This window comes from Xiphophorus couchianus, chromosome 2, assembly GCF_001444195.1.
Source record: "Xiphophorus couchianus chromosome 2, X_couchianus-1.0, whole genome shotgun sequence".
NCBI classification, from domain to species: Eukaryota; Metazoa; Chordata; class Actinopteri; order Cyprinodontiformes; family Poeciliidae; genus Xiphophorus; species Xiphophorus couchianus.
This window is the reverse complement of record NC_040229.1, coordinates 13,964,405-13,977,124: the sequence shown is the minus strand read 5'-3', so window position 1 is coordinate 13,977,124 and position 12,720 is coordinate 13,964,405. Positions and strand designations below refer to the sequence as shown.

The following is a 12,720-nucleotide window of genomic DNA, read 5'->3' as shown; positions in this document are numbered from 1 at the left end:
AGAATTACACGTAAACATGAAATAGGACATAAATGTTGAACACCAAACCAAGATGGGATCTGACCGTCCCCCAAGATTATGTTAAGCATTTTTAGACAATGTTGTCCTTATCTTTTCACCATAAAAATAGAGAAAGATGCAGAGATCTGTTGCTGGAAGCAACTCTGTTCCTTCATTTCAGCCACTTTGGTTACTTTAAGATGCAGGCACAAGGAACAATAGTCAGTAAAACAGAAATGGACAGCAGAACAAACATCAACTCAGGAAGTGTTAGAAAATGTTATCTTCCTCAATACAGCTGTAACTTTGTAGGTTACTGTCAGAGTAATTCCAGCAGCAGTTTTGTATGTGCTTATTTCAAGAAAGAGACATGAGTGAAATATGAAACATTATTCAACTTTTTATTTCTGTGCATCTCACGTTTGCTCCTACAACTAGTTTATTGCTCCTAGAATAATGCTGCCTTAAATAGTGGATGTTGCATGTTTGGAGACCACTAAAGCTACATAATGCTGATGTCAACAAACACCTGCACATACTTCAAAGAAATGTTTAATAACAATATGGCTGGGTGAAAAAGCATGGAATTCCAAAAGTGCCACGAGGTAATAAATAAAAGTTTATCTAATAAATATTTATATATCGAACAATGATAAATATAAAAAATAAATTAGTTAATTCAAATATGTCCTATTCTAAAATTATAATTAATTATTAACTCAATTTTCTGAACCAGATTGGTTCATTTGCACAGCAAATCCAGTTCTGACCAATTAAAAATGACAGCAGTGTCTATTCTGATCTTTGACTGAGTAAAGTTAACAGAACATCCAAATAATTCTGAAGTTAAATGTGCTTTTATTAATAATTTAAAAAATAAGTGGCAAATTTAAACACCTATTGATGTTATAGATTATGTATTTGTTTTGAATTTGAAATAGAGTGACATTTAATAAAATATTTATTTATTTAATGGTGGCATTTCTGGAATTCCATAAAGGTGTAATAAATATAACGTATAAATGTACAAATACAAAAAAAAAAAACCTACGTCTTCTAATGTGCTGAAATGTGTGCTTTATCTGTACTTCGTAATTATACTGAAATAATAAAAAAAGTTCCCAGTTGAAGTGGAGGACAGGTTGCCTTCTAGTGTAGCTCTGTTGGTTTGATATAAAATGTTGGCTGCAACAGTGATTACCACTGACTGAGAAATATACTGAGCTACGGGAGAGGATCCAGCCACAATCCCAGAGAACTTGCTACTCCCCCATCAGGACTGATGGGCTCGTATTACACCAGAGCAGACAGAAAAGTAGCACCTCCAGGCCTTCAGAGGAGCAGCTGCAGGAAGGTTAAAAAAAGAGAACCCTGTCCAGCCATTACACACAGATAATAAAAAAGTGCTTTCTATTGCCAAGCTGTTTCAGATCATTCATTTGTACTATTTTCCCTTCGGTCTCTGGCTAATCTGCTTCAATTTCTCCATCTACCACTATCAACTTGAATTGTTTCTGTTCTCACACACAGTTACAAAAAAAGGCCAGAATTTAGCCACCATCCAGCAGCCATTATGGCCATTGCTCCCTGAAGCTGACATGCAGGAGAGTCAACAGTTTGATTTAAATACAAAGAATCTCTAATCTGTTTATGTTTACTTAACCAACAAAATAAAATGCTTAAACTGCAGCAGACAAACTTGGCAATATTTGTGAAAGTAACTGGCAATTCAATACATCAATAAACAAATCATGTCAATTCCAGTTTATCTAATGTATTGTCACAGAAATATACTGTAAGTAAATTAGATCAATAGTCAATCAACTGTTTTCTATTTATTGGTCTGTTGATGCAGTGAATCAGGCTTACAGCTGTGCACCCTCTCCATATATTAGCAACCGTGGTAAAGATGTGTAAGAGACCTTAAAATAAATCCCTTTTTTATTGTCCTACCATAATCTCACAGTAAAATACAAAAAAACATTGTCTTTAATATGATTTCATTTGTAATGTCAGAGAAAATACACTTATTGGCATTCAATCCTTTGAAATAAAGCAGCGATTCTTGAAAAGAAGGACAAAACAGGTCCTATGGATAAAGCAAAAAATTTGAATAAAGTATACACAAAATATAATTTTTTCAAATATCTGACTAAACTAACCTGGGCCATGTGAGCACAACAATGTATATTTTCCTGGTGTTTGCTGAATACTTTTTTATTTTAAACATTGTAGTAGGCGGATGGTGTCTGTAAAATCCCTTGTCCTGAAGAAGAACTCAATACATTATAATAGTTTAAAACCAATAAAGAAATACTAAGATAATATATTATGACAATTAAGTATAAGTATCAAATAAATAATTATTAAAGTATCAATAAATTGAATTAAAAATAATTTTTATATATTTTCCAACTCAATTGAAATTTGTCCCAAGTTTTTGTCAACACCGTCAGACATAAAAAGAATGTAAAAAAAAAAATCAGGCATTATTGGGGGGGATCAGAACTTCTGAGGACCCCATGACGTCTTCCTTTCTCTTCCTTTGCTAAGAGGGCTAGGCACCTCTGGTTAGCTTATGTTATTCTTTAGTTTTTTTCTTCTATTTTATTCTTAAATTGTTCTTCACAACCATATGTCAACACCATAACTGACAATTTACAAAATTTTGATGAAGTTTTGTGAAATAAATGGTTAATTTTGGTGTACTGTAAAGATTTTATGGACCTGATGAGCTACAATATGGCCTACTTCAGAATAACATCATATAAATTGAGGTAGTTTGGCATTTTGTCAATGCCGTTGGATGTCAATTCCATCAGAGTTTGTAACACATTCAGTGATGGTGTTGACAAATCTCACTTAAATGTGCAGTTAAGTAAATGGGATTATTTCACATATATCAAGTATTTTACTCACTAGTTTGTCACCACTTTCAGTTCTGTGTCAACTCCGTCATGCACTGTCAACTCTGTCAGATGGACTTTATGTTGTTTTTTGTTTTAAATAATATTTCTTTTGTTTCTTGAGAGGCATTGTCTGTAAAACTGAGTAAAAATATCACTAATGGGGTAATTAAAAAAATATTTTAGATTTATTTTTGGTGATGACAAAGTTCTAGGTCAGGTCCATTAAAGATGTAATTTTCGGGGACGTGCTGTGGTTCGATTCCCGGACCCAGCGATATTTGCCGCATGTCTTCCCCCCCTCTTTTCCCCTTTCCTGTCAGCCTACTTTCATATGAGGGACACTAGAGCCCACAAAAGACCCCCTGGAGGGGAGGAAAAAAAAATTAATTTTCAAAAAAATGTCGCAACTGGGAGCCTGCACCTTAAGCATCTTTACATTTCCAAAACATTATTTGTCATATTTGTATACATAAGCTTGAGGAATAATTACATTTTTGGGGGGGGAATTTAAACCCATTTTGTCCCACTTCTCAAGAATCACTGAAAGATAATCTGAGCATTTTACTGCATAATTTATTTGAATTGGTAATCCAAGACTATTTATTTATCTAGTGTGTAAATATGACAAATAGGCCTGTTTCCTTTAACCACTGGGCACAATTAGAAGAGTGGTAAGATGTTGGAGAACTGCAGTAGAGAAGCATCATTGAGTAACCAAGTCTAAAATGTGAAACAGAGGAAGAGTATGTGAAAGTATCTCATCACTGTTAAGTCATATGGAGGAACTGTGAATCTCTGGTTCGTTCTATTTTCTAAGTATTTTAAAGAGTTTATAGTGCCATGTACTCTCATAATATTTCATTTGAAAGAAAAATAGATCTATAGGATCAAATACTCAGTGTTAACTGTGATAGAGGATATGTGATGCTGTGGGTCTGTTTAATCTTCAAGATAGTTTGTATCAACTCTTTGAAATGCCAGGAGCCTTTTACATAAAAATATGATGGTTTCTAATGGACAACTGGAAATGGGTCATTTCGGGGCCTTTCATCAGAAACATGATCCAAAACATACCAAAGAAAAACAGAAGTGGTTCAGAAAACATAAAATCAACTTTTTTCTTTGACCATTTTAGTCATAAATATATAAAACCTAAGGGGCAAGTTGAGAAAAGTGCATAAAAGAAACCTAAGAGTCTGGATGAGAAGTCCCTCTGTATGTACTGTATGCTCAAACATTGTGAAATGAAGGCTAATAGCTGTCCGAATGGTAAAAGGTTCTACAGCGGGGATTTTTTAAAAAGCTGTATTTTTGGCCCCACTGAATAAATTCAGACACATTAAAACTTGTACCTTAAAAAAATTAAGTGTGAACTTGTGTTACTATCATGAAAGTTTAATCCATTTTAAGACTTTTTACACATCTTTACCAAAAAAAAGTAACAGGAAGTATTGAGGGTGCTGTATCTCTTCTTTCACGTAAAATAACTTCAGGTAAAGGTACAACAGATAAAATTGTATTTTTCAATGATCGGCACCAATAAATCATATCTGAAGTTAATCTGTAATAACTACACGTACACTGCAGACTTTAGACTGACTATTGATAGTGAAGGGAGATGTGATAACTGGTGAGTGAGTCTTGATAAAAAAGTCCCGTTCAACATTTTTTTTCCCCAATCCCTTCCACGTCTCCAACGTGTCTGACCTCACTTGAAACGCGGTGCTAAAAAGGGTATAATTTAATCTTCAATAACAAAATAACATTTCAGTTCTGGTAAAATATACATGGAAAAAAAACTGTCGATATATAATAGGAAACAAACTATTTTGTACAAAAATGTACATCATTGCTCTTATTCTAGCAGTTGTAATAATATAGTATAATACAGAAACTGAAGGGCAAGGCTGAAACCAAAATAGATCAAGCTCTTCATAAAAAAAGTAACTGAAATTCATTGAATTTCAATTTGATGAAAACAAAACAATAAAATAAAAGCAAATAAATGAGCACATTCAAAGTACTTAATAAAAATCACATCAGCATTGCACATCTAGCTAGAACAGTATCTACTAGTGCCAGTGAATCTTTGCTCATCGTGAGGATTTCTCTAATTGCATCAGACAGTATCGGGCCACATGACACTACAGCTTTAGTTCACTGGATTCTTAGAAAATAATTGAAAAACTACTTTCATATCCGTCAGCTGATCTTGTATAGCGCTGTATATGGATGTTCAACAAGACTTAAGCCATTGCCCCCAAAAATCTAAACAGTCATAAATATGTTTTCAAAAAAGGCATTTGGTAATCACCCTGTCTGTTTTCCATTTTAACATCTCTTTTCTCCCTTTTCAAGCTATTCCTCTCGGTCTTTTATAAAGAGGTTAACCAGCTCTTTATCTTATTATGATAATGAATAGACATCAAAAGACCTTGACTCCATCGCAGCAGTTGGCCTTTCCAGACTCTTAACTCACTTGCATCTCTTGAAGATGAATCAACTTCCTGGATTGACATTCATTACCTCCCCTTCTTCTCTTCATTACATACAGTGGCTCTCAAATATCTAAGCACCCCTGATAAAAAGGCAGATTTTTTTTTGATAGACCATGTTACAATATGAGATATTGCTCTGTATAATTTAACAGAAAACATAAATCTGTTAGGGGGAAAATCTAGAAACAAATAATGCGCCGTACTTGATTGCAGAAGTGTGTATAAACTGAAACTAATACCTTACAGAAGCATCTTTTGATTCAGTTTCACCATCCAGTCTCATCAGCATACCACATCATGACTTGGTAATATTGGATTACTCTCCCATTCTGAAGACAAATCCTGTTCATAACCCTCTGCAGGGGAACCAAACGACTTTGTGAGCTGCTGTATAAATCAAAACTTTACTTTTTCTTTAGTGAAGCCATTCATGTGTTGATTTGGATGCGTGCTGGGATGCTGAAATGTTATTTTTTCTTATACCTGAATGTGTTTGGAACCGCTTTCTTTCTGTGAAGAAAAGTAACCCCAGATTATGATGCTGCCGCTAACACGTTTTGCTGTGTGAATGATGTCCTTTTAAAACTGTGCAGTGATTTTTGTTTGGGGAAAATGTCTTCCTTTGTCACCTTAGTTACAAATCTTGATATAAAAAAAATATACTGCACTGTTGAGCACAGCTAGTACTTTGCAGATTTTCTGCAGCCTGTTCAGTTCTGATGTCTTGGCAGCCTCCCAGAATAATTACCATCACAGCTTTCAATAATTTCTAAGAAATGTCTGCATTTTGGTGTACCACAGACTGAGTACTGAAACTGCGACAAAAGCTACTTCAACAAACTATTGGTTTAATGGTTGGGCGAACAACTTTATCTTTTTCTAACAGATTTGTTTATTTATTTGTTGAGGAAAAATTAAATATGTCACATTAAATATGGAAAAAGTCTTGAAATTATTTGTCATGATCCAACTTTTTTTAAAACATACGGTAGAAACTTGCAACTGGGGTATTTAGCCTTTCACAGCCCACTGTATGCTTCTCAGAAATAAATAACCATCTGCAGTGCTAATCTGTGCCAAGAAAAAAAAAAATCAACATATTCCATTCCACAGAAACATAAATTTTAGGTTCCTCAGTTACTTATTTTCATAATTTATTTTTTTTCTTTTGTGTTTTTTGTAAAAATAAAGTTCCTGAAATGACTTAAAAAACGCAAAAAAAAATGTCTTCAGGCTTTGCTAAGCAAAAAAACAAACATGGTAGTAGGAGGGAGGGGTGTGCAACTAAAGAGTTGAGGTGGTGGGAGAAAGATCCTGGCTTAGTGTTAGAAGGAGAGGTCCAAGTTGTTTTGTTTTCTGCAGGAGGAAGATGAGAAGTTGGGTTCTTGGTTCGGATGAAGTTGTCCTTCAACAACACTCCAGACTCCTAACCGTCTTCTCACAAACCTGAACTGTCTTTGTGATGCTACAACCGCACCCTCAGTTGTTAATGAGCAACCCGCCCACCCAGCGGAGCTTGCAGGCGAACCACCGCCTGAGGGGACAAAAGTATTCATAATGGAACTGTTCAAACTCGGGGGTTTGACGGATGTCGCTTAAAAATGCGATGTCAAGGTCTGACTCAGTGAGGATGATAAGGAGGAGGAGCAAGACAAAAAGGAGTCCAATGGTGACGAGGAGCAAACGGAGGACGCTTAAGACAAACTTATTCACCTGTTCCACCTCGCTCAGGGCTGAGTCCTCCCCTGCTCCTTCCTGTGCAGCTCTACCATCCGCCCCGAAATCACCCTCTTCCCCGCGCATCGGGGTGCCCGCCTCTGACTCCTTTTCCTCCTCGATGCTGCAGGGCGCACCATTTATTTGGCGTGAGACGGTCATGTCTGTGCTGTGTTCAGCCACCGGGGTGGGAAGGACGCTATCTGAGGGACTGTAGGCCTCGTCCGAGATGACTGCCATCCCCTCACTGGCATCTGTAGCATGGCTGCGGGACCGGGGTAGGAAAGACTCTCCATGGGACACCGAACGCACCGGTGTAGAGTGGGCACTGTCACGCAAAGACTCCAGACCTGGGGGAATAGGTAAAAGGACAAAAAGTGAAAAAAAACTGCAATATTAGGTTGGAAAGGTTAGCTTGAAAGACTAAAATGTCTATGTGAAATGTAAGCACATTCCTCAATCAATCAACCAAGTCCAAGAATTTCCTCTGTTGTCTGGATAATATGGTCGTAAACAAATATGTAATCCATTTAACAATTTAGTCACATGCTGAGCCAGTTTAAAATGCCAAATATAGTGTCAAAATGTGGTACACCAAGGTTAAGCAGGGTCAGCTTATAAAATACTATTTCTAACTTCTCATCTCAAACATCTCACCATCCAAACCATCATCCAGCAATAGACAGGGCAAGAGGAGCAGTAATAAGAGAAGCATCCGAGAGGCCTGTGGTAACTTTTGGGGAGCCGCAGAGACCCAAAGCTTCAGTGGGAGAATCTGTTATTAGGAGAATTATTAGCAGTGCACAAATTTGGCTTTTATAGAATACCGGCAAAAACAACCCCCAAACCTCCCTAAAAAAAAACAGTTAAAAGTTAAAAAGTCCAAATTGTAGTTTACTAAAAATTATAGGAGAAGTATCAAACACATGGATAAAGGTGCTCTTGTCAAATGACTGCAACATTTTTGACCTGGTTGTACAACACCAAGAAAAACAAGATTTAACATCACCTGAATACACCATTGCTACATGGAGTTAGCAGCATCATCCTGCTTTATTTCAGCAGGAACATGGAAGCTCGTCAGTTTTGATGGGTGAATGAATGGCACTAAATACACTCTTAATACTTGACGAAAAGTTTATAGAGGCTGCAAGAGACTTTAGACTGCAGTGAATATTTGTCACCTAGCAGGGTAACAACCAAAGCTAAAGCCAAGAGGTGGAATGTGTTACAAATGTATTTATTTGTACCATAAATATTAGTATTATTAGTATTACTATTGTACTATGGTACAATACTAATAATACAATACTATTTGGTGTTAGTTTATCAAAAAAAATAAACTAATAAAAAACATATCTTGCTCTTTATTCTGTCATTTGGCAAATGGGAATTTGGGTTTGATTGGTAAACCTAATCAAACCCAAGAAGGAAGGTTTAGTTTTATTTAATGCCTGACAGTAAAAATCAAAAGGTTTTGAGTGTCTTTTAATGTCTGGTTTCAACAGTAATGCGTGTGCCGTTCATGGACAAGCTGCAATGTATTTCTGAAGATTGAGATTTTCATGTCCTTTTGGCTCACTGGAGGTCTGCCATAGAGCGGAGACAGTCACACCCTGTGTCCGATAATGCTTTTCTTAGAATCAAAACATCAATGAATACAGTTTGTATTTCAGGGACTTTCCAACTAGAATAACAAGAGAATTCAACCTCGGGCAAGAAATACTAAACAGATATGTTTCAGCAACAGCATCCATAAGGTAAGATATAAGGTACAACGCTGCCTTGCCTTGAATTTTGAGCTTTCTCATTAATCTATGTTAAAGTTTGCTGAAATGCTTAAACAATTTAATACACAGCCTCAAATAATTCCTGTAATCACAAGAATACTTCAATTATTAGAAATTCACTATGAAGTTTCATTAGCCAATATGAACTGTACAAGTTACAAATTACCATCATATGAAAGGGGGGAACTACATTATTTGAATAAACTTCAACTCTGTTGACAATGTGTTGCACATTTCAAAATGCACAAATATAAAACTTAAGAAATATTTTTAATCATGACATTTTTAATATCCAGAATAAGCCAGAATGATGTAAAGAAAAATGTGCTTAAATATGATGAATTAGTTCTTGTTCTTTTGCTGGAACACATAATTTAGGACAATCTGATTTTGAAAGTTTTTTGTGTCCCCCTGTTGCTGAGCTTGGCTATAGCCAAGTCCCCTAAATCAAACAACAAATATTTACTAGCAGGGTTTAAAAAGTCAGATTATAAATTGTCCACTCTGCTGCAAATGATAAAAGTACAGTAAAGGAAAGACGCTCTACAGTAAATATGAGCCATGGCAGAGTACTTTGCTGATGGTATCACATTCTCACAAGGGTCAGAGCAGCAACATTACACCGTTACTGTAAAATGAGGGGGATTAAATTTAAGCATTTCATGAGAAAACAGGTCATAGAAATATTGTTTTAGACTCTTAGAATAGCAGAAAGGATTACATCTAAAATTCAAACCTCTGTTGACATTAACAATAGTCAACAAAAGTTTTCCTTTAAAACAACAGCTGAAACCAAATAACCAAGAAACACAGGGAACTGCATGAAGTGTGTCTCTTTACCACAATAAATATGCAAAAAACCGATAAGAAAACAAAACAAAAAAAGCTTCATTTGAGCCCACTTTACCTGCAGGACCACTGGCGTGAGAACAGGGCAGTGGAGTACCCAGACGAGGACTGAGTCTACTGGGCTCCTGCTGCCCCATCAGGGAAGGGTAGAGGGGCAGGACGCCGAGGGCCTTGCCCAGCATACGAGGCCCCAAGCTCAGCACGCGGACCTTTACATCCCGGTAGCAGTGGTTGATCATACGCAGGTGAACGTTCACCCGAGTGGTGATGCGGATCAGACACTTCACCATGGCTGCAGCATGCAGAAGCCTGTTCTGTCGTTATGGTCCCTGCCCAAAGTCCAGGCTTCGGGTTAATGTCTTTATTGCTTCTGACAGAGGGGGAAACAGTGGCTTTCTGCGGGCACTGCTATGATCAGCAGCATTAGCCTCCCAGCTTGGCCCCACCCAGGCCAGTGACATACATGGAGCAGAAGACCCTGGTTATTTTCAGCTGAGGTATTTATACCTCCCTAAGACATCTAGTCAGCACACACCGATGGTGGGAAAGTCTTACTGCTCTGCTTAATATATACGACACACCTACTTCTGTCTTCCATCCATATTATTGTACACAGAGCATAAAGTTAAGAGTATGACCATGTGTCACTGCTTTACCAATCGGTTCTGGAGCAGAAGACCGCAAGTAACTTCAGATGGCAGTATGTTGACAGAACAGAAACACAAGCGTACCCACATAACTTAAAGGCTCTGCTGAACTGTGTCAAAGTGACTGAGCGATGCTCACGCCTGCAGTAGCCTGTTTTGACATGAACTCAAACGGCTCCAGTTTCAGGAAGAACGTGAGAGTTTGAGATGTTCAGCTCAAGAGAGGGGAGGAATTCTCTAAAAACAGGCCCAGAGGCTCTCTAATTCTGTTTGAGTTCAGAGTCAGAGACATTGCGGATACATAAAATAAAGGATTGTGTCTTGCAAAAGCATTCATTGGGCTTGAACTATTTCTGCAAGTTGTCACAGTACAAACTCATAATTCAAAGTGCTCCATTAGGATTTTAGGTGATAGATCAAAAACACCAAAACGAGTAAGTGTGATGGAAGGAAAATGATACCTGGTTTTCAAAATTTTCAACAGATACCATCGCTGCTCTGATCCTGCTAAAGAAACACAACCCCACAGCATGATGCCGACACCACCATGTGACATCACTACAAGGATTGTGTGCAGAGTTAGCTTTCCTCTACACATACCATTTAGACTCTAATCATGTAGTAAATGATATCTAATGACGTGGATTCTATTTTAGGACTTCAAGGTAAAGTACGTTAAAGACATGTGAACAATTTTATTTCATAAACATGTTGGAAACCATGTTTCATTTTCATCTCACTTCACATTTATACAACTCTCTGTGTTATGTTTCTGATATTAAATCTCAGAAAAAGTTTTGAAACTCCAGGTTACAACTTGATAAAATAGAAAATGTTCAAATGTTAGGAATGTATGATTGGCTTGCTATTGAGAAACACATGGGTTTTATCTCCCAGTAACTATTTTCTTACCCTCCATGATAGATATGTGCACAGCTCTCCGACGTGTACGGGGAACACTGCTGAGGCGAGGCCCATGGGTGATGGATGGACAACTCCTACTGGGCACAAGGCCAGACCTGTTATTTTAAAAAAAAACATAATACAGGTTTCAATATAAAAGAAGTAAGCAGAATGTAATCAGTAGGAGGCAGTGCTGTAGAGATATCTACAACAACAACTAAGTATGTGAGGTAATTTTTACCGTACCTGTGTATTTCTGGAGGTTCACGTTTGATTCTGGCACTTTGCTCCATTACCTCTTTCGCTACTCTTCCACTGTTTTAAGATAAAGAAACAGTACACATGGGAAGTTTTAAATACATTAAAACATAGACAGTCAGATTACATCAAAGTATCACTGCAGTAATAAGTAAGTATAGTACAAGAGCATACATGCTGCTATACACATGTTAGCAGTTTCAAAGTGTGATCAGTTGCCCTTCATTTCCACCTCTACCTCCCCTCTCCTTTTAGGTGTCACAACCATCCTCTGGGAAGAAGCAGCACAAAAGGTCGGGAGGTCACATCCTCTGGAAATAATTATATCCACCTCCAACTGTGTTTTTTAGTTTCAATGTCCTCTCCTCCCTGTTATCACTCAGGCTGCCTTGCTGGGTAGTCTTACCTGTAGCGGAAACGGCTGCCCTTGAAGAACAGGTTGCTGCTGGAGACGGTGCGAACCTGACTGGACTTCTCAAGTCTGACCAAACGAAAGGAAAAAAAAGAAACAAGTCAGTTAAATTTACAGAAAGGACAGAAAAAAAGAATCATTAAACAAACTACTATTTTCTCCATGATTTGCTTGCCAGTAGCAAACTATGACGAAATGCGTAAAAAACAAAATCAAAAACAAAAAAAACAGTACTAGGAACAGAAAACAGAATAACTAATATCTATTTGCATTGCACAATATAGATAATATACACAGGGTTTTTAGTGACACTCACAGGTTAGCTAAGCATATTCTATAGGTCAGGGGTGTCCTGCAACTTTTAGATGTGCCTCTGCTGCACCACACCTGAATAGCATAATTAGGTCATTAGCAGGACTCTGGAGAACTGATCTACGCAAGAAGGAGGTAATTAAGCCATTTCATTCCAGTATTTTGTACCTGTGGCACATCTAAAAACTGCAGGACACCGGCCCTTGAGGACTGGAGTTTGACACCTGTGCTTTATCTGAAAATGGCAGCATTTTGGGCTATATGTGCTTAAAAGTCTGAAAAGTGGAAAACAAAAGAAAAAGAGTCAGACCTAAAAACCCCTTCACATGCTTCAGTAGAAGAGCTGTCTTTACTGCACCTCTTTTAACCACTGAGGACAGACTCGGTTTTTAGGTTCTAATGACCTTTATTGTACAGTAAATAAAG

General features: G+C 37.3%; 1 protein-coding gene across 2 annotated transcripts in view; it reads right to left on the bottom strand.

Moving 5' to 3' along the window:
• Positions 1-4,637: 4,637 nt before the first annotated feature.
• frmd5a (FERM domain containing 5a) overlaps positions 4,638-12,720 on the bottom strand; it is a 57,339-nt gene continuing 49,256 nt past the window's right edge. For both annotated transcript variants that reach the window (XM_028001297.1, XM_028001307.1), the window contains 4 exons: positions 11,977-12,051; positions 11,559-11,627; positions 11,322-11,428; positions 4,638-7,473 (listed from right to left, as the gene is read on the bottom strand). In XM_028001297.1, the coding sequence (XP_027857098.1) occupies positions 6,887-7,473; positions 11,322-11,428; positions 11,559-11,627; positions 11,977-12,051 (838 nt within the window). In that variant the 3' untranslated portion in view covers positions 4,638-6,886. The remainder of the gene's footprint in view (positions 7,474-11,321; positions 11,429-11,558; positions 11,628-11,976; positions 12,052-12,720) is intronic.